Source organism: Oncorhynchus gorbuscha, linkage group LG15 (genome assembly GCF_021184085.1).
Source record: "Oncorhynchus gorbuscha isolate QuinsamMale2020 ecotype Even-year linkage group LG15, OgorEven_v1.0, whole genome shotgun sequence".
In the NCBI taxonomy this organism is placed as follows: Eukaryota; Metazoa; Chordata; class Actinopteri; order Salmoniformes; family Salmonidae; genus Oncorhynchus; species Oncorhynchus gorbuscha.
This window is the reverse complement of record NC_060187.1, coordinates 1,275,887-1,300,548: the sequence shown is the minus strand read 5'-3', so window position 1 is coordinate 1,300,548 and position 24,662 is coordinate 1,275,887. Positions and strand designations below refer to the sequence as shown.

At 46.5% G+C, this 24,662-nt stretch overlaps 1 protein-coding gene across 1 annotated transcript in view; it reads right to left on the bottom strand.

Moving 5' to 3' along the window:
• herc2 (HECT and RLD domain containing E3 ubiquitin protein ligase 2) overlaps positions 1–24,662 on the bottom strand; it is a gene marked incomplete in the record, with an annotated part of 175,944 nt that overhangs the window by 55,001 nt on the left and 96,281 nt on the right. Inside the window, 10 exon segments of the mRNA XM_046299907.1 lie at positions 1,150–1,289; positions 4,662–4,770; positions 4,957–5,082; positions 5,311–5,479; positions 8,080–8,178; positions 10,796–10,953; positions 12,169–12,433; positions 19,442–19,584; positions 20,705–20,851; positions 24,308–24,446. Of these exon segments, the coding sequence (XP_046155863.1) occupies positions 1,150–1,289; positions 4,662–4,770; positions 4,957–5,082; positions 5,311–5,479; positions 8,080–8,178; positions 10,796–10,953; positions 12,169–12,433; positions 19,442–19,584; positions 20,705–20,851; positions 24,308–24,446 (1,495 nt within the window).

Here is a 24,662-nt window from a genome sequence, read left to right as displayed (position 1 = left end):
ACAGATTAACACTACTGGTCTGGAGGAGAACAGACAGATTAACACTACTGGTCTGGAGGAGAACAGACAGATTAACACTACTGGTCTGGAGGAGAACAGACAGATTAACACTACTGGTCTGGAGGAGAACAGACAGATTAACGCTACTGGTCTGGAGGAGAACAGACAGATTAACGCTACTGGTCTGGAGGAGAACAGACAGATTAACGCTACTGGTCTGGAGGAGAACAGACAGATTAACACTACTGGCCTGGAGGAGAACAGACAGATTAACACTACTGGGTACTGGAGGAGAACAGACAGATTAACACTACTGGTCTGGAGGAGAACAGACAGATTAACACTACTGGTCTGGAGGAGAACAGACAGATTAACGCTACTGGTCTGGAGGAGAACAGACAGATTAACACTACTGGTCTGGAGGAGAACAGACAGATTAACACTACTGGTCTGGAGGAGAACAGACAGATTAACACTACTGGTCTGGAGGAGAACAGACAGATTAACACTACTGGTCTGGAGGAGAACAGACAGATTAACACTACTGGCCTGGAGGAGAACAGACAGATTAACACTACTGGGTACTGGAGGAGAACAGACAGATTAACACTACTGGTCTGGAGGAGAACAGACAGATTAACACTACTGGTCTGGAGGAGAACAGACAGATTAACACTACTGGTCTGGAGGAGAACAGACAGATTAACACTACTGGTCTGGAGGAGAACAGACAGATTAACACTACTGGCCTGGAGGAGAACAGACAGATTAACACTACTGGTCTGGAGGAGAACAGACAGATTAACACTACTGGTCTGGAGGAGAACAGACAGATTAACACTACTGGTCTGGAGGAGAACAGACAGATTAACACTACTGGTCTGGAGGAGAACAGACAGATTAACACTACTGGTCTGGAGGAGAACAGACAGATTAACACTACTGGTCTGGAGGAGAACAGACAGATTAACACTACTGGTCTGGAGGAGAACAGACAGATTAACACTACTGGCCTGGAGGAGCACAGGAAACTATAAAAGTATAAAACACAAAAACAATGTTTTAAGTGAGAAGTAGTTTGGTCTGAAATGGAAAAAGAAATTCACATGAGATTCAGATCTTAATGAATAACAGAAGTGTGGAACTCACCTGGTTCGTTGACTCGTACAAAAGAGTGCCTGGTGTTGTGTTGGCGTGTTTTGAAGCACCTCTCACAGAAGTCAAAGTCGTCACAGTGTCTACATTTGAACCTGGAGCCGTTGATAGGGAACATCTGACAGCCATCACAGCTACAGGAACAGAGTTAGACAGAGATCAGAGGTGACCCTTACAGCTACAGGAACAGAGTTAGACAGAGATCAGAGGTGACCATCACAGCTACAGGAACAGAGTTAGACAGAGATCAGAGGTGACCATTACAGCTACAGGAACAGAGTTAGACAGAGATCAGAGGTGACCCTTACAGCTACAGGAACAGAGTTAGACAGAGATCAGAGGTGACCATCACAGCTACAGGAACAGAGTTAGACAGAGATCAGAGGTGACCATCACAGCTACAGGAACAGAGTTAGACAGAGATCAGAGGTGACCATCACAGCTACAGGAACAGAGTTAGACAGAGATCAGAGGTGACCATCACAGCTACAGGAACAGAGTTAGACAGAGATCAGAGGTGACCATTACAGCTACAGGAACAGAGTTAGACAGAGATCAGAGGTGACCATTACAGCTACAGGAACAGAGTTAGACAGAGATCAGAGGTGACCATTACAGCTACAGGAACAGAGTTAAACAGAGATCAGAGGTGACCCTTACAGCTACAGGAACAGAGTTAGACAGAGATCAGAGGTGACCATTACAGCTACAGGAACAGAGTTAGACAGAGATCAGAGGTGACCATTACAGCTACAGGAACAGAGTTAGACAGAGATCAGAGGTGACCATTACAGCTACAGGAACAGAGTTAGACAGAGATCAGAGGTGACCATTACAGCTACAGGAACAGAGTTAGACAGAGATCAGAGGTGACCATTACAGCTACAGGAACAGAGTTAGACAGAGATCAGAGGTGACCATTACAGCTACAGGAACAGAGTTAGACAGAGATCAGAGGTGACCATTACAGCTACAGGAACAGAGTTAGACAGAGATCAGAGGTGACCATTACAGCTACAGGAACAGAGTTAAACACAGAGATCAGAGGTGACCATTACAGCTACAGGAACAGAGTTAGACAGAGATCAGAGGTGACCATTACAGCTACAGGAACAGAGTTAAACAGAGATCAGAGGTGACCCTTACAGCTACAGGAACAGAGTTAGACAGAGATCAGAGGTGACCCTTACAGCTACAGGAACAGAGTTAGACAGAGATCAGAGGTGACCCTTACAGCTACAGGAACAGAGTTAGACAGAGATCAGAGGTGACCCTTACAGCTACAGGAACAGAGTTAGACAGAGATCAGAGGTGACCATCACAGCTACAGGAACAGAGTTAGACAGAGATCAGAGGTGACCCTTACAGCTACAGGAACAGAGTTAGACAGAGATCAGAGGTGACCATTACAGCTACAGGAACAGAGTTAGACAGAGATCAGAGGTGACCATCACAGCTACAGGAACAGAGATAGACAGAGATCAGAGGTGACCATTACAGCTACAGGAACAGAGTTAGACAGAGATCAGAGGTGACCATTACAGCTACAGGAACAGAGTTAGACAGAGATCAGAGGTGACCATTACAGCTACAGGAACAGAGTTAGACAGAGATCAGAGGTGACCATTACAGCTACAGGAACAGAGTTAGACAGAGATCAGAGGTGACCCTTACAGCTACAGGAACAGAGTTAGACAGAGATCAGAGGTGACCCTTACAGCTACAGGAACAGAGTTAGACAGAGATCAGAGGTGACCATTACAGCTACAGGAACAGAGTTAGACAGAGATCAGAGGTGACCCTTACAGCTACAGGAACAGAGTTAGACAGAGATCAGAGGTGACCATCACAGCTACAGGAACAGAGTTAGACAGAGATCAGAGGTGACCATCACAGCTACAGGAACAGAGTTAGACAGAGATCAGAGGTGACCATTACAGCTACAGGAACAGAGTTAGACAGAGATCAGAGGTGACCATTACAGCTACAGGAACAGAGTTAGACAGAGATCAGAGGTGACCATCACAGCTACAGGAACAGAGTTAGACAGAGATCAGAGGTGACCATCACAGCTACAGGAACAGAGTTAGACAGAGATCAGAGGTGACCATTACAGCTACAGGAACAGAGTTAGACAGAGATCAGAGGTGACCATTACAGCTACAGGAACAGAGTTAGACAGAGATCAGAGGTGACCATTACAGCTACAGGAACAGAGTTAGACAGAGATCAGAGGTGACCATTACAGCTACAGGAACAGAGTTAGACAGAGATCAGAGGTGACCATTACAGCTACAGGAACAGAGTTAGACAGAGATCAGAGGTGACCCTTACAGCTACAGGAACAGAGTTAGACAGAGATCAGAGGTGACCCTTACAGCTACAGGAACAGAGTTAGACAGAGATCAGAGGTGACCCTTACAGCTACAGGAACAGAGTTAGACAGAGATCAGAGGTGACCCTTACAGCTACAGGAACAGAGTTAGACAGAGATCAGAGGTGACCATCACAGCTACAGGAACAGAGTTAGACAGAGATCAGAGGTGACCATCACAGCTACAGGAACAGAGTTAGACACAGATATCAGAGGTGACCATTACAGCTACAGGAACAGAGTTAGACAGAGATCAGAGGTGACCATTACAGCTACAGGAACAGAGTTAGACACAGATATCAGAGGTGACCATTACAGCTACAGGAACAGAGTTAGACACAGATATCAGAGGTGACCCTTACAGCTACAGGAACAGAGTTAGACACAGATATCAGAGGTGACCATCACAGCTACAGGAACAGAGTTAGACACAGATATCAGAGGTGACCCTTACAGCTACAGGAACAGAGTTAGACAGAGATCAGAGGTGACCATCACAGCTACAGGAACAGAGTTAGACAGAGATCAGAGGTGACCCTTACAGCTACAGGAACAGAGTTAAACAGAGAGATCAGAGGTGACCCTTACAGCTACAGGAACAGAGTTAGACAGAGATCAGAGGTGACCCTTACAGCTACAGGAACAGAGTTAGACAGAGATCAGAGGTGACCCTTACAGCTACAGGAACAGAGTTAGACAGAGATCAGAGGTGACCATTACAGCTACAGGAACAGAGTTAAACACAGAGATCAGAGGTGACCCTTACAGCTACAGGAACAGAGTTAAACAGAGATCAGAGGTGACCATTACAGCTACAGGAACAGAGTTAAACAGAGATCAGAGGTGACCATTACAGCTACAGGAACAGAGTTAGACAGAGATCAGAGGTGACCCTTACAGCTACAGGAACAGAGTTAGACAGAGATCAGAGGTGACCCTTACAGACCGTATAAGGGGTTAAAACAACCATTGATTGATTGGGTCCATTGATGAAAACATTGATTGATTGGGTCCATTGATAACTTGGGTCATGTCATTGTGAACAGTATTGAGGCCATCGTTTTCTTAATGGACGTGCCTGGTCAAATATATAAAGGTCAAATAAAACATGATTAAATAATTGTATCCGTACCGGACTCCCGGGTGAACACTGGGTACCAGCTCCATCTCAGACAGCAACCCGGTCCAGTGAGACTGCTGAGTGAAGTCCAGAATCACATCCTTCCCATTGGCACTGAAAGCTGAACACAGGACACCACCATAGTTGACTTATAACCATTATTTAAGCAGGTAGATAACGGAGGGCGACATTTCTTCTTTAAAATAGCCATCTTAAAGACGCCAGTGGCACAGGCCACGAGGTGTTTGGGCCTTAAATACAGGTAGAAAACAAAATGACCAAAATAAATAGCAAACGAGTGACTCACCCTTGACCACTCCTACACTCCTGTGAGTGACAGAGCCCCACTTGTACTTCGGCGTCGTAACGGTTGCCTTCACCCTCACTTTGTCCCCGATCTTAATGTGGGATGGAGAGGTCTGTGGTGGGAAGCCTGGAGCAAGGAGATCCAGTCACATTAATATCAACATGCTCCTGACCAATCAGAAAACAGGTTACAGGAGATCCAGTCACATTAATATCAACATGCTCCTGGCGAATCAGAACACAGGTTACAGGAGATCCAGTCACATTAATATCAACATGCTCCTGGCGAATCAGAAAACAGGTTACAGGAGATCCAGTCACATTAATATGAACAGCTTTAAAGCATCTATCTTACCTAGTAGTTGAGTGTGTATATAGCGGACCCAGTAGGTCCCGCCTTTCTGCTGCCAGTCACACTGGACATTCAGGTCATGGAGTCCATCTCTGTCCAGTTTAATTACCTTCCCCACATCTCCCTCGTACACTTCCTCATACGTTCTACAGCACTTCACCATCATGCCCACCTACAGTACATAGGGGTCAGAGGTTAAACACTTCCTCATACGTTCTACAGCACTTCACCATCATGCCCACCTACAGTACATAGGGGTCAGAGGTTAAACACTTCCTCATACGTTCTACAGCACTTCACCATCATGCCCACCTACAGTACATAGGGGTCAGAGGTTAAACACTTCCTCATACGCAAGAGACAGAAGAGGAGGCATGACACTCCACTCACTGGTTGTCTGTTTTTCTCTGGCTCAATGAAAGTCAATGAACTAAGTAGACTAGACCCAGTTGCTATTACATTGGTGTCTATGAGACAGCCTAGTCCTTTAGTGGAGAACCTATAGGACCTAGTCCTTTAGTGGAGAACCTATAGGACCTAGTCCTTTAGTGGAGAACCTATAGGACCTAGTCCTTTAGTGGAGAACCTATAGGACCTAGTCCTTTAGTGGAGAACCTATAGGACCTAGTCCTTTAGTGGAGAACCTATAGGACCTAGTCCTTTAGTGGAGAACCTATAGGACCTAGTCCTTTAGTGGAGAACCTATAGGACCTAGTCCTTTAGTGGAGAACCTATAGGACCTAGTCCTTTAGTGGAGAACCTATAGGACCTAGTCCTTTAGTGGAGAACCTATAGGACCTAGTCCTTTAGTGGAGAACCTATAGGACCGAGTCCTTTAGTGGAGAACCTATAGGACCGAGTCCTTTAGTGGAGAACCTATAGGACCGAGTCCTTTAGTGGAGAACCTATAGGACCGAGTCCTTTAGTGGAGAACCTATAGGACCTAGTCCTTTAGTGGAGAACCTATAGGACCTAGTCCTTTAGTGGAGAACCTATAGGACCTAGTCCTTTAGTGGAGAACCTATAGGACCTAGTCCTTTAGTGGAGAACCTATAGGACCTAGTCCTTTAGTGGAGAACCTATAGGACCTAGTCCTTTAGTGGAGAACCTATAGGACCTAGTCCTTTAGTGGAGAACCTATAGGACCTAGTCCTTTAGTGGAGAACCTATAGGACCTAGGCCTTTAGTGGAGAACCTATAGGACCTAGGCCTTTAGTGGAGAACCTATAGGACCTAGTCCTTTAGTGGAGAACCTATAGGACCTAGTCCTTTAGTGGAGAACCTATAGGACCTAGTCCTTTATTGGAGAACCTATAGGACCTAGGCCTTTAGTGGAGAACCTATAGGACCTAGGCCTTTAGTGGAGAACCTATAGGACCTAGTCCTTTAGTGGAGAACCTATAGGACCTAGTCCTTTAGTGGAGAACCTATAGGACCTAGGCCTTTAGTGGAGAACCTATAGGACAGTGATGCTGACAGGGCAGTGATGCTGACAGGGCAGTGATGCTGACAGGACAGTGATGCTGACAGGACAGTGATGCTGACAGGACAGTGATGCTGACAGGACAGTGATGCTGAGGACAGTGATGCTGAGGACAGTGATGCTGACAGGACAGTGATGCTGACAGGACAGTGATGCTGACAGGACAGTGATGCTGACAGGACAGTGATGCTGACAGGACAGCATACATACACAGCGCATTCAGAAAGCACTCTGACCCCTCGACCTTTTCCACATTTTGGTACGTTAACGCCTTCTTCTAAAACGGATTGAAATGTTTTTCATCAATCATTAAAGCAAAAACGTTTTTTAGAAATGATAGCTAATTTATTTCAAATAAAATAAATATCACGTTTGCACAAGTAATTAGTCCCTTTAGTCAGTACTTTGTTGAAGCACCACTTGCCGAAATTACAGTCTCGTGTCTTCTTGGGTATGATGCTACAAGCTTGGCACACCTGTATTTGGGGAGTTCCTCCCATTCTTCTCTGCAGATCCTCTCAAGCTCTGTCAGGTTGGATGGGGAGCGTTGCTGCACAGCTATTTTCAGGTCTCCAGAGATGTTCAATCAGGTTCAAGTCCAGGCTCTGGCTGGACCACTCAAAGACATTCAGATACATGTTCCAAAGCCACTCCTGCGTTGTCTTGGATGTGTGCTTAGGGTTGTTGTCCTGTTGGAAGGTGAACCTTCGCCCCAGTGTCAGGTCCTAAGTGCTCTGGAGCAGGTTTTCATCAAGGATCTCTCTGTACTTTGCTCTGTTCATCTTTCCCTCGATCCTGACTAGTCTCCCAGTCACTGCCAGTGAAAACTTGATGCTGCCACCACCATGCTTCACCGCTTGGCATTCTGGCCAAAGAGTTCAATCTTAGTTTCATCAGACCAGAGAATATTTTTTCTCATGGTCTAAGAGTACTTTAGGTGCCTTTTGGCAAAATCCAGGTGGGTTGTCACGTGCCTTTTACTGAGGAGTGGCTTCCATCTGGCCACTCTACCATAAAGGCATGATTGGTAGAGTTCTGCAGAGATGGTTGTCCTTCTGGAAGGTTCTTCCATCTCCACAGAGGAACTCTGGAGCTCTGTCAGAGTGACCATCGGGTTCTTGGTCACCTCCCTGGCCAAGGCCCTTCTCCCACGATTGCTCAGTTTAGCCAGGCGGCAGTCTTACCTGAATGTTCTCTCTGATGTAAACAGCAGTCTCACCTGAATGTTCTCTCTGATATAAACAGCAGTCTCACCTGAATGTTCTCTCTGATATAAACAGCAGTCTCACCTGAATGTTCTCTCTGATATAAACAGCATAGTCATCGTTGCTCTGGAAATCTGATTGGTTCTTAAAGGTCTGAGTCTCCGTCACCACTGCACCAGGAGGCTGGGGACAAACAGAGATGTAAAATGCATCAATGAATTCATCTAATGCGAAAGCTCCAGGTTGAGTTCCAACATTATAGTAGCTGCACATGATAAAAGAACCACGGGTGATTCCCAGTGTCATTGGTTCAGCAGTAATGGCTGCAGGGATCTATGGGTGATTCCCAGTGTCATTGGTTCAGCAGTAATGGCTGCAGGGATCTATGGGTGATTCCCAGTGTCATTGGTTCAGCAGTAATGGCTGCAGAGATCTATGGGTGATTCCCAGTGTCATTGGTTCAGCAGTAATGGCTGCAGAGATCTATGGGTGATTCCCAGTGTCATTGGTTCAGCAGTAATGGCTGCAGAGATCTATGGGTGATTCCCAGTGTCATTGGTTCAGCAGTAATGGCTGCAGAGATCTATGGGTGATTCCCAGTGTCATTGGTTCAGCAGTAATGGCTGCAGAGATCTATGGGTGATTCCCAGTGTCATTGGTTCAGCAGTAATGGCTGCAGAGATCTATGTGTGATTCCCAGTGTCATTGGTTCAGCAGTAATGGCTGCAGAGATCTATGGGTGATTCCCAGTGTCATTGGTTCAGCAGTAATGGCTGCAGGGATCTATGGGTGATTCCCAGTGTCATTGGTTCAGCAGTAATGGCTGCAGAGATCTATGGGTGATTCCCAGAGTCATTGGTTCAGCAGTAATGGCTGCAGGGATCTATGGGTGATTCCCAGTGTCATTGGTTCAGCAGTAATGGCTGCAGAGATCTATGGGTGATTCCCAGTGTCATTGGTTCAGCAGTAATGGCTGCAGAGATCTATGGGTGATTCCCAGTGTCATTGGTTCAGCAGTAATGGCTGCAGAGATCTATGGGTGATTCCCAGTGTCATTGGTTCAGCAGTAATGGCTGCAGAGATCTATGGGTGATTCCCAGTGTCATTGGTTCAGCAGTAATGGCTGCAGAGATCTATGTGTGATTCCCAGTGTCATTGGTTCAGCAGTAATGGCTGCAGAGATCTATGGGTGATTCCCAGTGTCATTGGTTCAGCAGTAATGGCTGCAGGGATCTATGGGTGATTCCCAGTGTCATTGGTTCAGCAGTAATGGCTGCAGAGATCTATGGGTGATTCCCAGTGTCATTGGTTCAGCAGTAATGGCTGCAGAGATCTATGGGTGATTCCCAGTGTCATTGGTTCAGCAGTAATGGCTGCAGAGATCTATGGGTGATTCCCAGTGTCATTGGTTCAGCAGTAATGGCTGCAGAGATCTATGGGTGATTCCCAGAGTCATTGGTTCAGCAGTAATGGCTGCAGAGATCTATGGGTGATTCCCAGAGTCATTGGTTCAGCAGTAATGGCTGCAGAGATCTATGGGTGATTCCCAGAGTCATTGGTTCGGCAGTAATGGCTGCAGGGACTGCTTTGTGACCAGGTAGGGGTGTATTAGCTGGGTCTGTGGCCAGGTAGGTTGTATTAGCTGGGTCTGTAGCCAGGTAGGTGTGTATTAGCTGGGTCTGTGGCCAGGTAGGGGTGTATTAGCTGGGTCTGTAGCCAGGTAGGTTGTATTAGCTGGGTCTGTAGCCAGGTAGGTGTGTATTAGCTGGGTCTGTAGCCAGGTAGGTTGTATTAGCTGGGTCTGTAGCCAGGTAGGTTGTATTAGCTGGGTCTGTAGCCAGGTAGGGTGTATTAGCTGGGTCTGTAGCCAGGTAGGTTGTATTAGCTGGGTCTGTAGCCAGGTAGGGGTGTATTAGCTGGGTCTGTAGCCAGGTAGGTTGTATTAGCTGGGTCTGTAGCCAGGTAGGGTGTATTAGCTGGGTCTGTAGCCAGGTAGGTTGTATTAGCTGGGTCTGTAGCCAGGTAGGTTGTATTAGCTGGGTCTGTAGCCAGGTAGGTTGTATTAGCTGGGTCTGTAGCCAGGTAGGGGTGTATTAGCTGGGTCTGTAGCCAGGTAGGTGTGTATTAGCTGGGTCTGTAGCCAGGTAGGGTGTATTAGCTGGGTCTGTAGCCAGGTAGGGGTGTATTAGCTGGGTCTGTAGCCAGGTAGGTTGTATTAGCTGGGTCTGGAGCCAGGTAGGTTGTATTAGCTGGGTCTGTAGCCAGGTAGGTTGTATTAGCTGGGTCTGTAGCCAGGTAGGTTGTATTAGCTGGGTCTGTAGCCAGGTAGGTTGTATTAGCTGGGTCTGTAGCCAGGTAGGTTGTATTAGCTGGGTCTGTAGCCAGGTAGGGGTGTATTAGCTGGGTCTGTAGCCAGGTAGGTGTGTATTAGCTGGGTCTGTAGCCAGGTAGGGTGTATTAGCTGGGTCTGTAGCCAGGTAGGTGTGTATTAGCTGGGTCTGTAGCCAGGTAGGTGTGTATTAGCTGGGTCTGTAGCCAGGTAGGGTGTATTAGCTGGGTCTGTAGCCAGGTAGGTTGTATTAGCTGGGTCTGTAGCCAGGTAGGTTGTATTAGCTGGGTCTGTGGCCAGGTAGGGGTGTATTAGCTGGGTCTGTAGCCAGGTAGGTGTGTATTAGCTGGGTCTGTAGCCAGGTAGGTGTGTATTAGCTGGGTCTGTAGCCAGGTAGGTTGTATTAGCTGGGTCTGTAGCCAGGTAGGTGTGTATTAGCTGGGTCTGTAGCCAGGTGACAGGTAAACATACCACTGGGAAGGCTGTGGGAGCCTGCTCCTCCAGCTCCTCCTCCGGCTCCTCCTCCAGCTCCTCCTCAGAGTAGTCATCAGACACCGTGTCAACATCAGACAGCTCTGTCACCTGGACATCAGGATGGTCCAGCAACCAGGCCACTAAAGACTCCACACCTACAGGACAACACACATTAATACACACACAACATTAACACAGACACACACATTAATACACACACACACAACACATTAAAACAGACACACACATCAATACACACACAACATATTAACACAGACACACACATTAATACACACACACACAACACATTAAAACAGACACACACATCAATACACACACAACATATTAACACAGACACACACATTAACACAGACACACACTAACACAGACACACACATTAACACAGACACACACATTAATACACACACAACATTAACTGTATACCCACCATCACACACCATCACAATACTGTTGGAGCTCACTGTATACACACCATCACAATACTGTTGGAGCTCACTGTATACCCACCATCACACACCATCACAATACTGTTGGAGCTCACTGTATACACACCATCACAATACTGTTGGAGCTCACTGTATACACACCATCACAATACTGTTGGAGCTCACTGTATACACACCATCACAATACTGTTGGAGCTCACTGTATACACACCATCACAATACTGTTGGAGCTCACTGTATACACACCATCACAATACTGTTGGAGCTCACTGTATACACACCATCACAATACTGTTGGAGCTCACTGTATACCCACCATCACACACCATCACAATACTGTTGGAGCTCACTGTATACCCACCATCACAATACTGTTGGAGCTCACTGTATACCCACCATCACACACCATCACAATACTGTTGGAGCTCACTGTATACACACCATCACAATACTGTTGGAGCTCACTGTATACCCACCATCACAATACTGTTGGAGCTCACTGTATACCCACCATCACAATACTGTTGGAGCTCACTGTATACACACCATCACAATACTGTTGGAGCTCACTGTATACACACCATCACAATACTGTTGGAGCTCACTGTATACCCACCATCACAATACTGTTGGAGCTCACTGTATACCCACCATCACACACCATCACAATACTGTTGGAGCTCACTGTATACACACCATCACAATACTGTTGGAGCTCACTGTATACACACCATCACAATACTGTTGGAGCTCACTGTATACACACCATCACAATACTGTTGGAGCTCACTGTATACACACCATCACAATACTGTTGGAGCTCACTGTATACACACCATCACAATACTGTTGGAGCTCACTGTATACCCACCATCACACACCGCTACATATGTTATACAGTACCTGGTACACCAGAGGCGCTGCCGGTCCCAGACAGAGACTTGAGGGAAAACTCGATATTGTTCCTATGGAAACCCATTTCCATCAGCTGTAGTACAATGGGCAGCGGGGGAACAGGAGAGGCCTTCTGCTTCTTCTGTTTAGGGACCTTGACGTGCTGCACGGTGACAGGGGTAGTGGCCTCACTGGAGCTACTGCTCTCAAACAGGGGGGAGGAGGGGTGGGTGGACTCCACGGCCAGGTACTGACACACTGCTAGGGCTGCAGTCTAGAGGGACAGAAACAGCATCAGTACTGACACACTGCAGTCTAGAGGGACAGAAACAAAATCAGTACTGACACACTGCAGTCTAGAGGGATAGAAACAATATCAGTACTGACACACTGCTAGGGCTGCAGTCTAGAGGGATAGAAACAACATCAGTACTGACACACTGCAGTCTAGAGGGATAGAAACAACATCAGTATTGACACACTGTAGTCTAGAGGGACAGAAACAACATCAGTATTGACACACTGGTAGGGCTGCAGTCTAGAGGGATAGAAACAACATCAGTACTGACACACTGCAGTCTAGAGGGACAGAAACAACATCAGTACTGACACACTGTAGTCTAGAGGGACAGAAACAACATCAGTACTGACACACTGCAGTCTAGAGGGACAGAAACAACATCAGTACTGACACACTGCAGTCTAGAGGGACAGAAACAACATCAGTACTGACACACTGCAGTCTAGAGGGACAGAAACAACATCAGTACTGACACACTGCAGTCTAGAGGGATAGAAACAACATCAGTACTGACACACTGCAGTCTAGAGGGACAGAAACAACATCAGTACTGACACACTGCTAGGGCTGCAGTCTAGAGGGATAGAAACAACATCAGTACTGACACACTGCAGTCTAGAGGGATAGAAACAACATCAGTACTGACACACTGCAGTCTAGAGGGATAGAAACAACATCAGTTCTGACACACTGCAGTCTAGAGGGATAGAAACAACATCAGTACTGACACACTGCAGTCTAGAGGGACAGAAACAACATCAGTACTGACACACTGCAGTCTAGAGGGACAGAAACAACATCAGTACTGACACACTGCAGTCTAGAGGGACAGAAACAACATCAGTACTGACACACTGCAGTCTAGAGGGATAGAAACAACATCAGTACTGACACACTGTAGTCTAGAGGGACAGAAACAACATCAGTACTGACACACTGCAGTCTAGAGGGACAGAAACAACATCAGTACTGACACACTGCAGTCTAGAGGGACAGAAACAACATCAGTACTGACACACTGCAGTCTAGAGGGATAGAAACAACATCAGTACTGACACACTGCAGTCTAGAGGGACAGAAACAACATCAGTACTGACACACTGCTAGGGCTGCAGTCTAGAGGGATAGAAACAACATCAGTACTGACACACTGCAGTCTAGAGGGACAGAAACAACATCAGTACTGACACACTGCAGTCTAGAGGGACAGAAACAACATCAGTACTGACACACTGCAGTCTAGAGGGACAGAAACAACATCAGTACTGACACACTGCAGTCTAGAGGGATAGAAACAACATCAGTACTGACACACTGCAGTCTAGAGGGACAGAAACAACATCAGTACTGACACACTGCAGTCTAGAGGGACAGAAACAACATCAGTACTGACACACTGCTAGGGCTGCAGTCTAGAGGGATAGAAACAACATCAGTACTGACACACTGCAGTCTAGAGGGATAGAAACAACATCAGTTCTGACACACTGCTAGGGCTGCAGTCTAGAGGGATAGAAACAACATCAGTACTGACACACTGCAGTCTAGAGGGATAGAAACAACATCAGTATTGACACACTGCTAGGGCTGCAGTCTAGAGGGATAGAAACAACATCAGTACTGACACACTGTAGTCTAGAGGGACAGAAACAACATCAGTACTGACACACTGCAGTCTAGAGGGACAGAAACAACATCAGTACTGACACACTGCAGTCTAGAGGGATAGAAACAACATCAGTACTGACACACTGCAGTCTAGAGGGATAGAAACAACATCAGTACTGACACACTGCAGTCTAGAGGGATAGAAACAACATCAGTACTGACACACTGCAGTCTAGAGGGATAGAAACAACATCAGTACTGACACACTGCAGTCTAGAGGGATAGAAACAACATCAGTACTGACACACTGTAGTCTAGAGGGACAGAAACAACATCAGTACTGACACACTGCAGTCTAGAGGGACAGAAACAACATCAGTACTGACACACTGCAGTCTAGAGGGATAGAAACAACATCAGTACTGACACACTGTAGTCTAGAGGGACAGAAACAACATCAGTACTGACACACTGCAGTCTAGAGGGACAGAAACAACATCAGTACTGACACACTGCAGTCTAGAGGGATAGAAACAACATCAGTTCTGACACACTGCAGTCTAGAGGGACAGAAACAACATCAGTACTGACACACTGCAGTCTAGAGGGACAGAAACAACATCAGTACTGACACACTGCAGTCTAGAGGGACAGAAACAACATCAGTACTGACACACTGCAGTCTAGAGGGACAGAAACAACATCAGTACTGACACACTGCAGTCTAGAGGGACAGAAACAACATCAGTACTGACACACTGCAGTCTAGAGGGACAGAAACAACATCAGTACTGACACACTGCAGTCTAGAGGGATAGAAACAACATCAGTTCTGACACACTGCAGTCTAGAGGGATAGAAACAACATCAGTACTGACACACTGCAGTCTAGAGGGATAGAAACAACATCAGTTCTGACACACTGCAGTCTAGAGGGACAGAAACAACATCAGTACTGACACACTGCAGTCTAGAGGGACAGAAACAACATCAGTACTGACACACTGCAGTCTAGAGGGACAGAAACAACATCAGTACTGACACACTGCTAGGGCTGCAGTCTAGAGGGACAGAAACAGCATCAGTACTGACACACTGCAGTCTAGAGGGATATAAACAACATCAGTTCTGACACACTGCTAGGGCTGCAGTCTAGAGGGACAGAAACAACATCAGTACTGACACACTGCAGTCTAGAGGGATAGAAACAACATCAGTACTGACACACTGCAGTCTAGAGGGATAGAAACAACATCAGTACTGACACACTGCAGTCTAGAGGGACAGAAACAACATCAGTACTGACACACTGCTAGGGCTGCAGTCTAGAGGGACAGAAACAGCATCAGTACTGACACACTGCAGTCTAGAGGGATATAAACAACATCAGTTCTGACACACTGCAGTCTAGAGGGATAGAAACAACATCAGTTCTGACACACTGCTAGGGCTGCAGTCTAGAGGGATATAAACAACATCAGTTCTGACACACTGCAGTCTAGAGGGACAGAAACAACATCAGTACTGACACACTGCAGTCTAGAGGGATAGAAACAACATCAGTACTGACACACTGCAGTCTAGAGGGATAGAAACAATATCAGTACTGACACACTGCAGTCTAGAGGGATAGAAACAACATCAGTACTGACACACTGCTAGGGCTGCAGTCTAGAGGGATATAAACAACATCAGTACTGACACACTGCAGTCTAGAGGGACAGAAACAACATCAGTACTGACACACTGCAGTCTAGAGGGATAGAAACAACATCAGTACTGACACACTGCAGTCTAGAGGGATAGAAACAATATCAGTACTGACACACTGCAGTCTAGAGGGATAGAAACAATATCAGTACTGACACACTGCAGTCTAGAGGGACAGAAACAACATCAGTACTGACACACTGCAGTCTAGAGGGATAGAAACAACATCAGTACTGACACACTGCAGTCTAGAGGGATAGAAACAATATCAGTACTGACACACTGCAGTCTAGAGGGATAGAAACAATATCAGTACTGACACACTGCAGTCTAGAGGGATAGAAACAATATCAGTACTGACACACTGCAGTCTAGAGGGATAGAAACAACATCAGTACTGACACACTGCAGTCTAGAGGGACAGAAACAACATCAGTACTGACACACTGCAGTCTAGAGGGACAGAAACAACATCAGTACTGACACACTGCTAGGGCTGCAGTCTAGAGGGACAGAAACAGCATCAGTACTGACACACTGCAGTCTAGAGGGATATAAACAACATCAGTTCTGACACACTGCTAGGGCTGCAGTCTAGAGGGACAGAAACAACATCAGTACTGACACACTGCAGTCTAGAGGGATAGAAACAACATCAGTACTGACACACTGCAGTCTAGAGGGATAGAAACAACATCAGTACTGACACACTGCAGTCTAGAGGGACAGAAACAACATCAGTACTGACACACTGCTAGGGCTGCAGTCTAGAGGGACAGAAACAGCATCAGTACTGACACACTGCAGTCTAGAGGGATATAAACAACATCAGTTCTGACACACTGCTAGGGCTGCAGTCTAGAGGGACAGAAACAGCATCAGTACTGACACACTGCAGTCTAGAGGGATATAAACAACATCAGTTCTGACACACTGCTAGGGCTGCAGTCTAGAGGGATATAAACAACATCAGTTCTGACACACTGCAGTCTAGAGGGATAGAAACAACATCAGTTCTGACACACTGCTAGGGCTGCAGTCTAGAGGGATATAAACAACATCAGTTCTGACACACTGCAGTCTAGAGGGACAGAAACAACATCAGTACTGACACACTGCAGTCTAGAGGGATAGAAACAACATCAGTACTGACACACTGCAGTCTAGAGGGATAGAAACAATATCAGTACTGACACACTGCAGTCTAGAGGGATAGAAACAACATCAGTACTGACACACTGCTAGGGCTGCAGTCTAGAGGGATATAAACAACATCAGTACTGACACACTGCAGTCTAGAGGGACAGAAACAACATCAGTACTGACACACTGCAGTCTAGAGGGATAGAAACAACATCAGTACTGACACACTGCAGTCTAGAGGGATAGAAACAATATCAGTACTGACACACTGCAGTCTAGAGGGATAGAAACAATATCAGTACTGACACACTGCAGTCTAGAGGGACAGAAACAACATCAGTACTGACACACTGCAGTCTAGAGGGATAGAAACAACATCAGTACTGACACACTGCAGTCTAGAGGGATAGAAACAATATCAGTACTGACACACTGCAGTCTAGAGGGATAGAAACAATATCAGTACTGACACACTGCAGTCTAGAGGGATAGAAACAATATCAGTACTGACACACTGCAGTCTAGAGGGATAGAAACAATATCAGTACTGACACACTGCAGTCTAGAGGGATAGAAACAATATCAGTACTGACACACTGCAGTCTAGAGGGATAGAAACAATATCAGTACTGACACACTGCAGTCTAGAGGGATAGAAACAATATCAGTACTGACACACTGCAGTCTAGAGGGATAGAAACAATATCAGTACTGACACACTGCAGTCTAGAGGGATAGAAACAACATCAGTACTGACACACTGCAGTCTAGAGGGACAGAAACAACATCAGTACTGACACACTGCAGTCTAGAGGGACAGAAACAGCATCAGTACTGACACACTGCAGTCTAGAGGGACAGAAACAACATCAGTACTGACACACTGCAGTCTAGAGGGATAGAAACAACATCAGTACTGACACACTGCTAGGGCTGCAGTCTAGAGGGATATAAACAACATCAGTTCTGACACACTGCTAGGGCTGCAGTCTAGAGGGATATAAACAACATCAGTACTGACACACTGCTAGGGCTGCAGTCTAGAGGGACAGAAACAACATCAGTACTGACACACTGCAGTCTAGAGGGACAGAAACAACATCAGTACTGAAACACTGCTAGGGCTGCAGTCTAGAGGGACAGAAACAGCATCAGTACTGACACACTGCAGTCTAGAGGGATATAAACAACATCAGTACTGACACACTGCTAGGGCTGCAGTCTAGAGGGACAGAAACAACATCAGTACTGACACACTGCAGTCTAGAGGGACAGAAACAACATCAGTACTGAAACACTGCTAGGGCTGCAGTCTAGAGGGACAGAAACAACATCAGTACTGACACACTGCAGTCTAGAGGGACAGAAACAACATCAGTACTGACACACTGCAGTCTAGAGGGACAGAAACAACATCAGTACTGAAACACTGCAGTCTAGAGGGACAGAAACAACATCAGTACTGAAACACTGCTAGGGCTGCAGTCTAGAGGGACAGAAACAACATCAGTTCTGACACACTGCTAGGGCTGCAGTCTAGAGGGACAGAAACAACATCAGTACTGAAACACTGCAGTCTAGAGGGATATAAACAACATCAGTTCTGACACACTGCAGTCTAGAGGGATAGAAACAACATCAGTTCTGACACACTGCAGTCTAGAGGGATATAAACAACATCAGTTCTGACACACTGCTAGGGCTGCAGTCTAGAGGGACAGAAACAACATCAGTTCTGACACACTGCAGTCTAGAGGGATAGAAACAACATCAGTACTGAAATAACTAGTCAGAAAACCTTTTGATGTCTCCAGATTGACTTTAGAGGCAGTATAACATTAGCTAGCTAAGATGGAGGGGAAACCACCAGATTTTAGCTAGCCAATGTTAGCATTGATAGCTATTTTGGACTAACTTTGCTGGCTAATGACACCATTGCCATCTGTCTAATACATTTGACAACATGATGACGATGACAAAGTTGTTTCTTACTAAATATTTTTCTTCTTGAGCCATGACAGTGTATTCCCAAGTCCCTTAAGGGTCATTTAGATGACACAGCCATTAGCCCCCGGTACCAAGCCATTAGCCCCCGGTACCAAGCCATTAGCCCCCGGTACCAAGCGATTAGCCCCCGGTACCAAGCCATTAGCCCCCGGTACCAAGCCACTAGCCCCCGGTACCAAGCCACTAGCCCCCGGTACCAAGCCACTAGCCCCCGGTACCAAGCCATTAGCCCCCGGTACCAAGCCACTAGCCCCGGTACCAAGCCACTAGCCCCGGTACCAAGCCACTAGCCCCGGTACCAAGCCACTAGCCCCGGTACCAAGCCATTAGCCCCGGTACCAAGCCATTATTCCCCGGTACCAAGCCATTAGCCCCCGGTACCAAGCCATTAGCCCCCGGTACCAAGCCATTAGCCCCCGTCCCACTTTTGACTTTTAATTTATTGTATTTTGCCCAAAAACAGGAAATGACTGGCTAACGGAAACTCAGGTGTGTGTGTGTGCCTGTGCTTACCTCCAGTTCCTGCCTGTTGAAGATGGCCTTGATAGGTGAGGGCTGCGTGGCTGCAGAAAGGAGCTGCTGGAGGAGGATAAGGGGAGGCAGGGGACCCTCAGGAGACAGGTCACCCACGTCTGGAGACACAGCAGTAGGCTCCTCTGTAAGGAGAGGGAGGATAAGGGGGGACAGGTTACCCACATCTGGAGACACAGCAGTTGGCTCCTCTGTAAGGAGAGGGAGGAGGATAAGGAGAGGGAGGAGGATAAGGGGGGACAGGTCACCCACATCTGGAGACACAGCCGTAGGCTCCACTGTAAGGAGAGGGAGGAGCATAAGGGGAGGCAGGGGACCCTCAGGGGACAGGTCACCCACGTCTGGAGACACAGCCATAGGCTCCACTGTAAGGAGAGGGAGGGGATAAGGGGGGACAGGGGACAGGTCATCCACGTCTGGAGACACAGCAGTAGGCTCCACTGTAAGGAGAGGGAAGAGCATAAGGAGAGGGGGGAGGATAAGGGGGGACAGGGGACAGTCAGGAGACAGGTCACCCACGTCTGGAGACACAGCAGTAGGCTCCACTGTAAGGAGAGGGAAGAGCATAAGGAGAGGGGGGAGGATAAGGGGGGACAGGGGACAGTCAGGAGACAGGTCACCCACGTCTGGAGACACAGCCATAGGCTCCTCTGTAAGGAGAGGGAGGGGGCCCTCAGGTCACCCAATAAATATCTACAATGTCAACCATTCAATAGACACTTTCTCCGAGTTATCATTATGTCCACCCACAAGGGGACCAGACATGCCCTGCTAGGGTTAGATCTGACCTGGAATCAGTGCTTACCACTGTGGTTGGGTGAGAGATCTAGTACTAGATCTGACCTGGAATCAGTGCTTACCACTGGGGTTGGGTGGGAGATCTAGTACTAGATCTGACCTGGAATCAGTGCTTACCACTGGGGTTGGGTGGGAGATCGAGTACTAGATCTGACCTGGAATCAGTGCTTACCACTGGGGTTGGGTGAGAGATCTAGTACTAGATCTGACCTGGAATCAGTGCTTACCACTGGGGTTGGGTGGGAGATCGAGTACTAGATCTGACCTGGAATCAGTGCTTACCACTGGGGTTGGGTGAGAGATCTAGTACTAGATCTGACCTGGAAACAGTGCTTACCACTGGGGTTGGGTGAGAGATCTAGTACTAGATCTGACCTGGAATCAGTGCTTACCACTGGGGTTGGGTGGGAGATCCAGTACTAGATCTGACCTGGTAACAGTGCTTACCACTGGGGTTGGGTGGGAGGTCTAGCACGGCAGCCTGTGAGAGGATCTGTCGTAGTTTGTCCTGGTGTGAGAGGAGGGTCCTGGCTGCCTTCAGGATGTACAGTCTCAGCTGCTGGCACCGCAAGAGGCCAACATCGACCTGGTCAGCTAGATGACAACCACACACAGTTACACACGGACTGTCACAAACACACACTGAACAGACAGACTTCTACTGTGTGAAATAGAGTTAGGATGAGAGACTAACAGGAGGTTGAGTCAGGTTAGTGAGGCATAAAGAACCATTCAACAGGAACCCACCACATCATGTACCACTAAGCAGATCACTGCCAGAAAGACAACAGGAAACCACCACATGTACCACAGCACTAAGCAGATCACTGCCAGAAAGGCAACAGGATGTAAAGTTCATTGCCTCAGTCAGAACATTATAGTAAACACACTGAACTGAAGACAGCAGGTGTCTGGCCTGGTTCCAGTGTGTGTTTGTCTGGCCTGGTTCCAGTGTGTTTGTCTGGCCTGGTTCCAGTGTGTTTGTCTGGCCTGGTTCCAGTGTGTTTGTCTGGCCTGGTTCCAGTGTGTTTGTCTGGCCTGGTTCCAGTGTGTTTGTCTGGCCTGGTTCCAGTGTGTGTTTGTCTGGCCTGGTTCCAGTGTGTGTTTGTCTGGCCTGGTTCCAGTGTGTGTTTGTCTGGCCTGGTTCCAGTGTGTGTTTGTCTGGCCTGGTTCCAGTGTGTTTGTCTGGCCTGGTTCCAGTGTGTTTGTCTGGCCTGGTTCCAGTGTGTTTGTCTGGCCTGGTTCCAGTGTGTTTGTCTGGCCTGGTTCCAGTGTGTTTGTCTGGCCTGGTTCCAGTGTGTGTTTGTCTGGCCTGGTTCCAGTGTGTGTTTGTCTGGCCTGGTTCCAGTGTGTGTTTGTCTGGCCTGGTTCCAGTGTGTGTTTGTCTGGCCTGGTTCCAGTGTGTGTTTGTCTGGCCTGGTTCCAGTGTGTGTTTGTCTGGCCTGGTTCCAGTGTGTGTTTGTCTGGCCTGGTTCCAGTGTGTGTTTGTCTGGCCTGGTTCCAGTGTGTTTGTCTGGCCTGGTTCCAGTGTGTTTGTCTGGCCTGGTTCCAGTGTGTTTGTCTGGCCTGGTTCCAGTGTGTTTGTCTGGCCTGGTTCCAGTGTGTTTGTCTGGCCTGGTTCCAGTGCGTTTGTCTGGCCTGGTTCCAGTGTGTTTGTCTGGCCTGGTTCCAGTGCGTTTGTCTGGCCTGGTTCCAGTGTGTTTGTCTGGCCTGGTTCCAGTGTGTTTGTCTGGCCTCCACCATGCATGACTCAGTGATTCAGAGAGTTAACTACTACAGTTTGTGACTCAGTGATTCAGAGAGTTAACTACTACAGTTTGTGACTCAGTGATTCAGAGAGTTAACTACTACAGTTTGTGACTCAGTGATTCAGAGAGTTAACTACTACAGTTTGTGACTCAGTGATTCAGAGTTAACTATTACAGTTTGTGACAGTGATTCAGAGTTAACTATTACAGTTTGTGACAGTGATTCAGAGAGTTAACTACTACAGTTTGTGACTCAGTGATTCAGAGTTAACTACTACAGTTTGTGACTCAGTGATTCAGTGAGTGAGTTAACTACTACAGTTTGTGACTCAGTGATTCAGAGAGTTAACTACTACAGTTTGTGACTCAGTGATTCAGAGAGTTAACTACTACAGTTTGTGACTCAGTGATTCAGAGAGTTAACTACTACAGTTTGTGACTCAGTGATTCAGAGTTAACTACTACAGTTTGTGACTCAGTGATTCAGTGAGTGAGTTAACTACTACAGTTTGTGACTCAGTGATTCAGAGAGTTAACTACTACAGTTTGTGACTCAGTGATTCAGAGAGTTAACTACTACAGTTTGTGACTCAGTGATTCAGAGAGTTAACTACTACAGTTTGTGACTCAGTGATTCAGAGTTAACTACTACAGTTTGTGACAGTGATTCAGAGAGTTAACTACTACAGTTTGTGACAGTGATTCAGAGTTAACTACTACAGTTTGTGACTCAGTGATTCAGTGAGTGAGTTAACCACTACAGTTTGTGACTCAGTGATTCAGTGAGTTAGCCACTACAGTTTGTGACTCAGTGATTCAGTGAGTTAACCACTACAGTTTGTGAGTCAGTGATCCAGAGAGTTAACTACTACAGTTTGTGACTCAGTGATTCAGAGAGTTAACTACTACAGTTTGTGACTCAGTGATTCAGAGAGTTAACTATTACAGTTTGTGACTCAGTGATTCAGTGAGTTAACCACTACAGTTTGTGACTCAGTGATTCAGTGAGTTAGCCACTACAGTTTGTGACTCAGTGATTCAGTGAGTGAGTTAACTACTACAGTTTGTGACTCAGTGATCCAGAGAGTTAACTACTACAGTTTGTGAGTCAGTGATTCAGAGAGTGAGTTAACTACTACAGTTTGTGACTCAGTGATTCAGAGAGTTAACTACTACAGTTTGTGACTCAGTGATTCAGTGAGTGAGTTAACTACTACAGTTTGTGACTCAGTGATTCAGTGAGTTAACCACTACAGTTTGTGACTCAGTGATTCAGAGAGTGAGTTAACCACTACAGTTTGTGACTCAGTGATTCAGTGAGTGAGTTAACTACTACAGTTTGTGACTCAGTGATTCAGTGAGTTAACTACTACAGTTTGTGACAGTGATTCAGAGAGTTAACTACTACAGTTTGTGACTCAGTGATTCAGTGAGTGAGTTAACTACTACAGTTTGTGACAGTGATTCAGAGAGTTAACTACTACAGTTTGTGACTCAGTGATTCAGTGAGTGAGTTAACTACTACAGTTTGTGACTCAGTGATTCAGTGAGTTAACCACTACAGTTTGTGACTCAGTGATTCAGTGAGTTAACCACTACAGTTTGTGACTCAGTGATTCAGAGAGTGAGTTAACTACTACAGTTTGTGACTCAGTGATTCAGAGAGTGAGTTAACCACTACAGTTTGTGACTCAGACAGTGATTCAGAGTTAACTACTACAGTATGTGACTCAGACAGTGATTCAGAGAGTTAACAACTACAGTTTGTGACTCAGACAGTGATTCAGAGAGTTAACTACTACAGTTTGTGACTCAGACAGTGATTCAGAGAGTTAACTACTACAGTTTGTGACTCAGACAGTGATTCAGAGAGTTAACTACTACAGTTTGTGACTCAGTGATTCAGAGAGTTAACTACTACAGTTTGTGACTCAGTGATTCAGAGAGTTAACTACTACAGTTTGTGACAGTGATTCAGAGAGTTAACTACTACAGTTTGTGACTCAGTGATTCAGAGAGTTAACTACTACAGTTTGTGACTCAGTGATTCAGAGAGTTAACTACTACAGTTTGTGACTCAGTGATTCAGTGAGTTAACCACTACAGTTTGTGACAGTGATTCAGAGAGTGAGTTAACCACTACAGTTTGTGACTCAGACAGTGATTCAGAGAGTTAACTACTACAGTTTGTGACTCAGTGATTCAGAGAGTGAGTTAACCACTACCGTTTGTGACAGTGATTCAGAGAGTGAGTTAACCACTACAGTTTGTGACTCAGACAGTGATTCTGTGGGTGTCCTACCTGTGAGTCCGCGGCCGAGAGACTTCTTCAGGTGGTGTTTCTCCAGCTTGCTGCCGGCCAGGTTAACCAGTTGAGCCCAGACAACCAACATGGAGTCAGAGAAGGGAAGGTTCTGAACACTGAACGATACGACTGGGAGCTGGAGGACAGACAGGGGGTTATTACAACAAGACCTGGAAATAATGGTGTGTGTGTGGACGTGTTGACCTATTCTTGTGGGGACCAGAAGTCCCTACGAGGTCTAACGCTATTTCTAGGCGGTTTAGGTTTAAGGTTAGAATTACGTTAAGGGTTAGGAGCTAGGGTTATGTTCAGGGAAAATAGGATTTTGAATGGGACTGAATTGTGTGTCCCC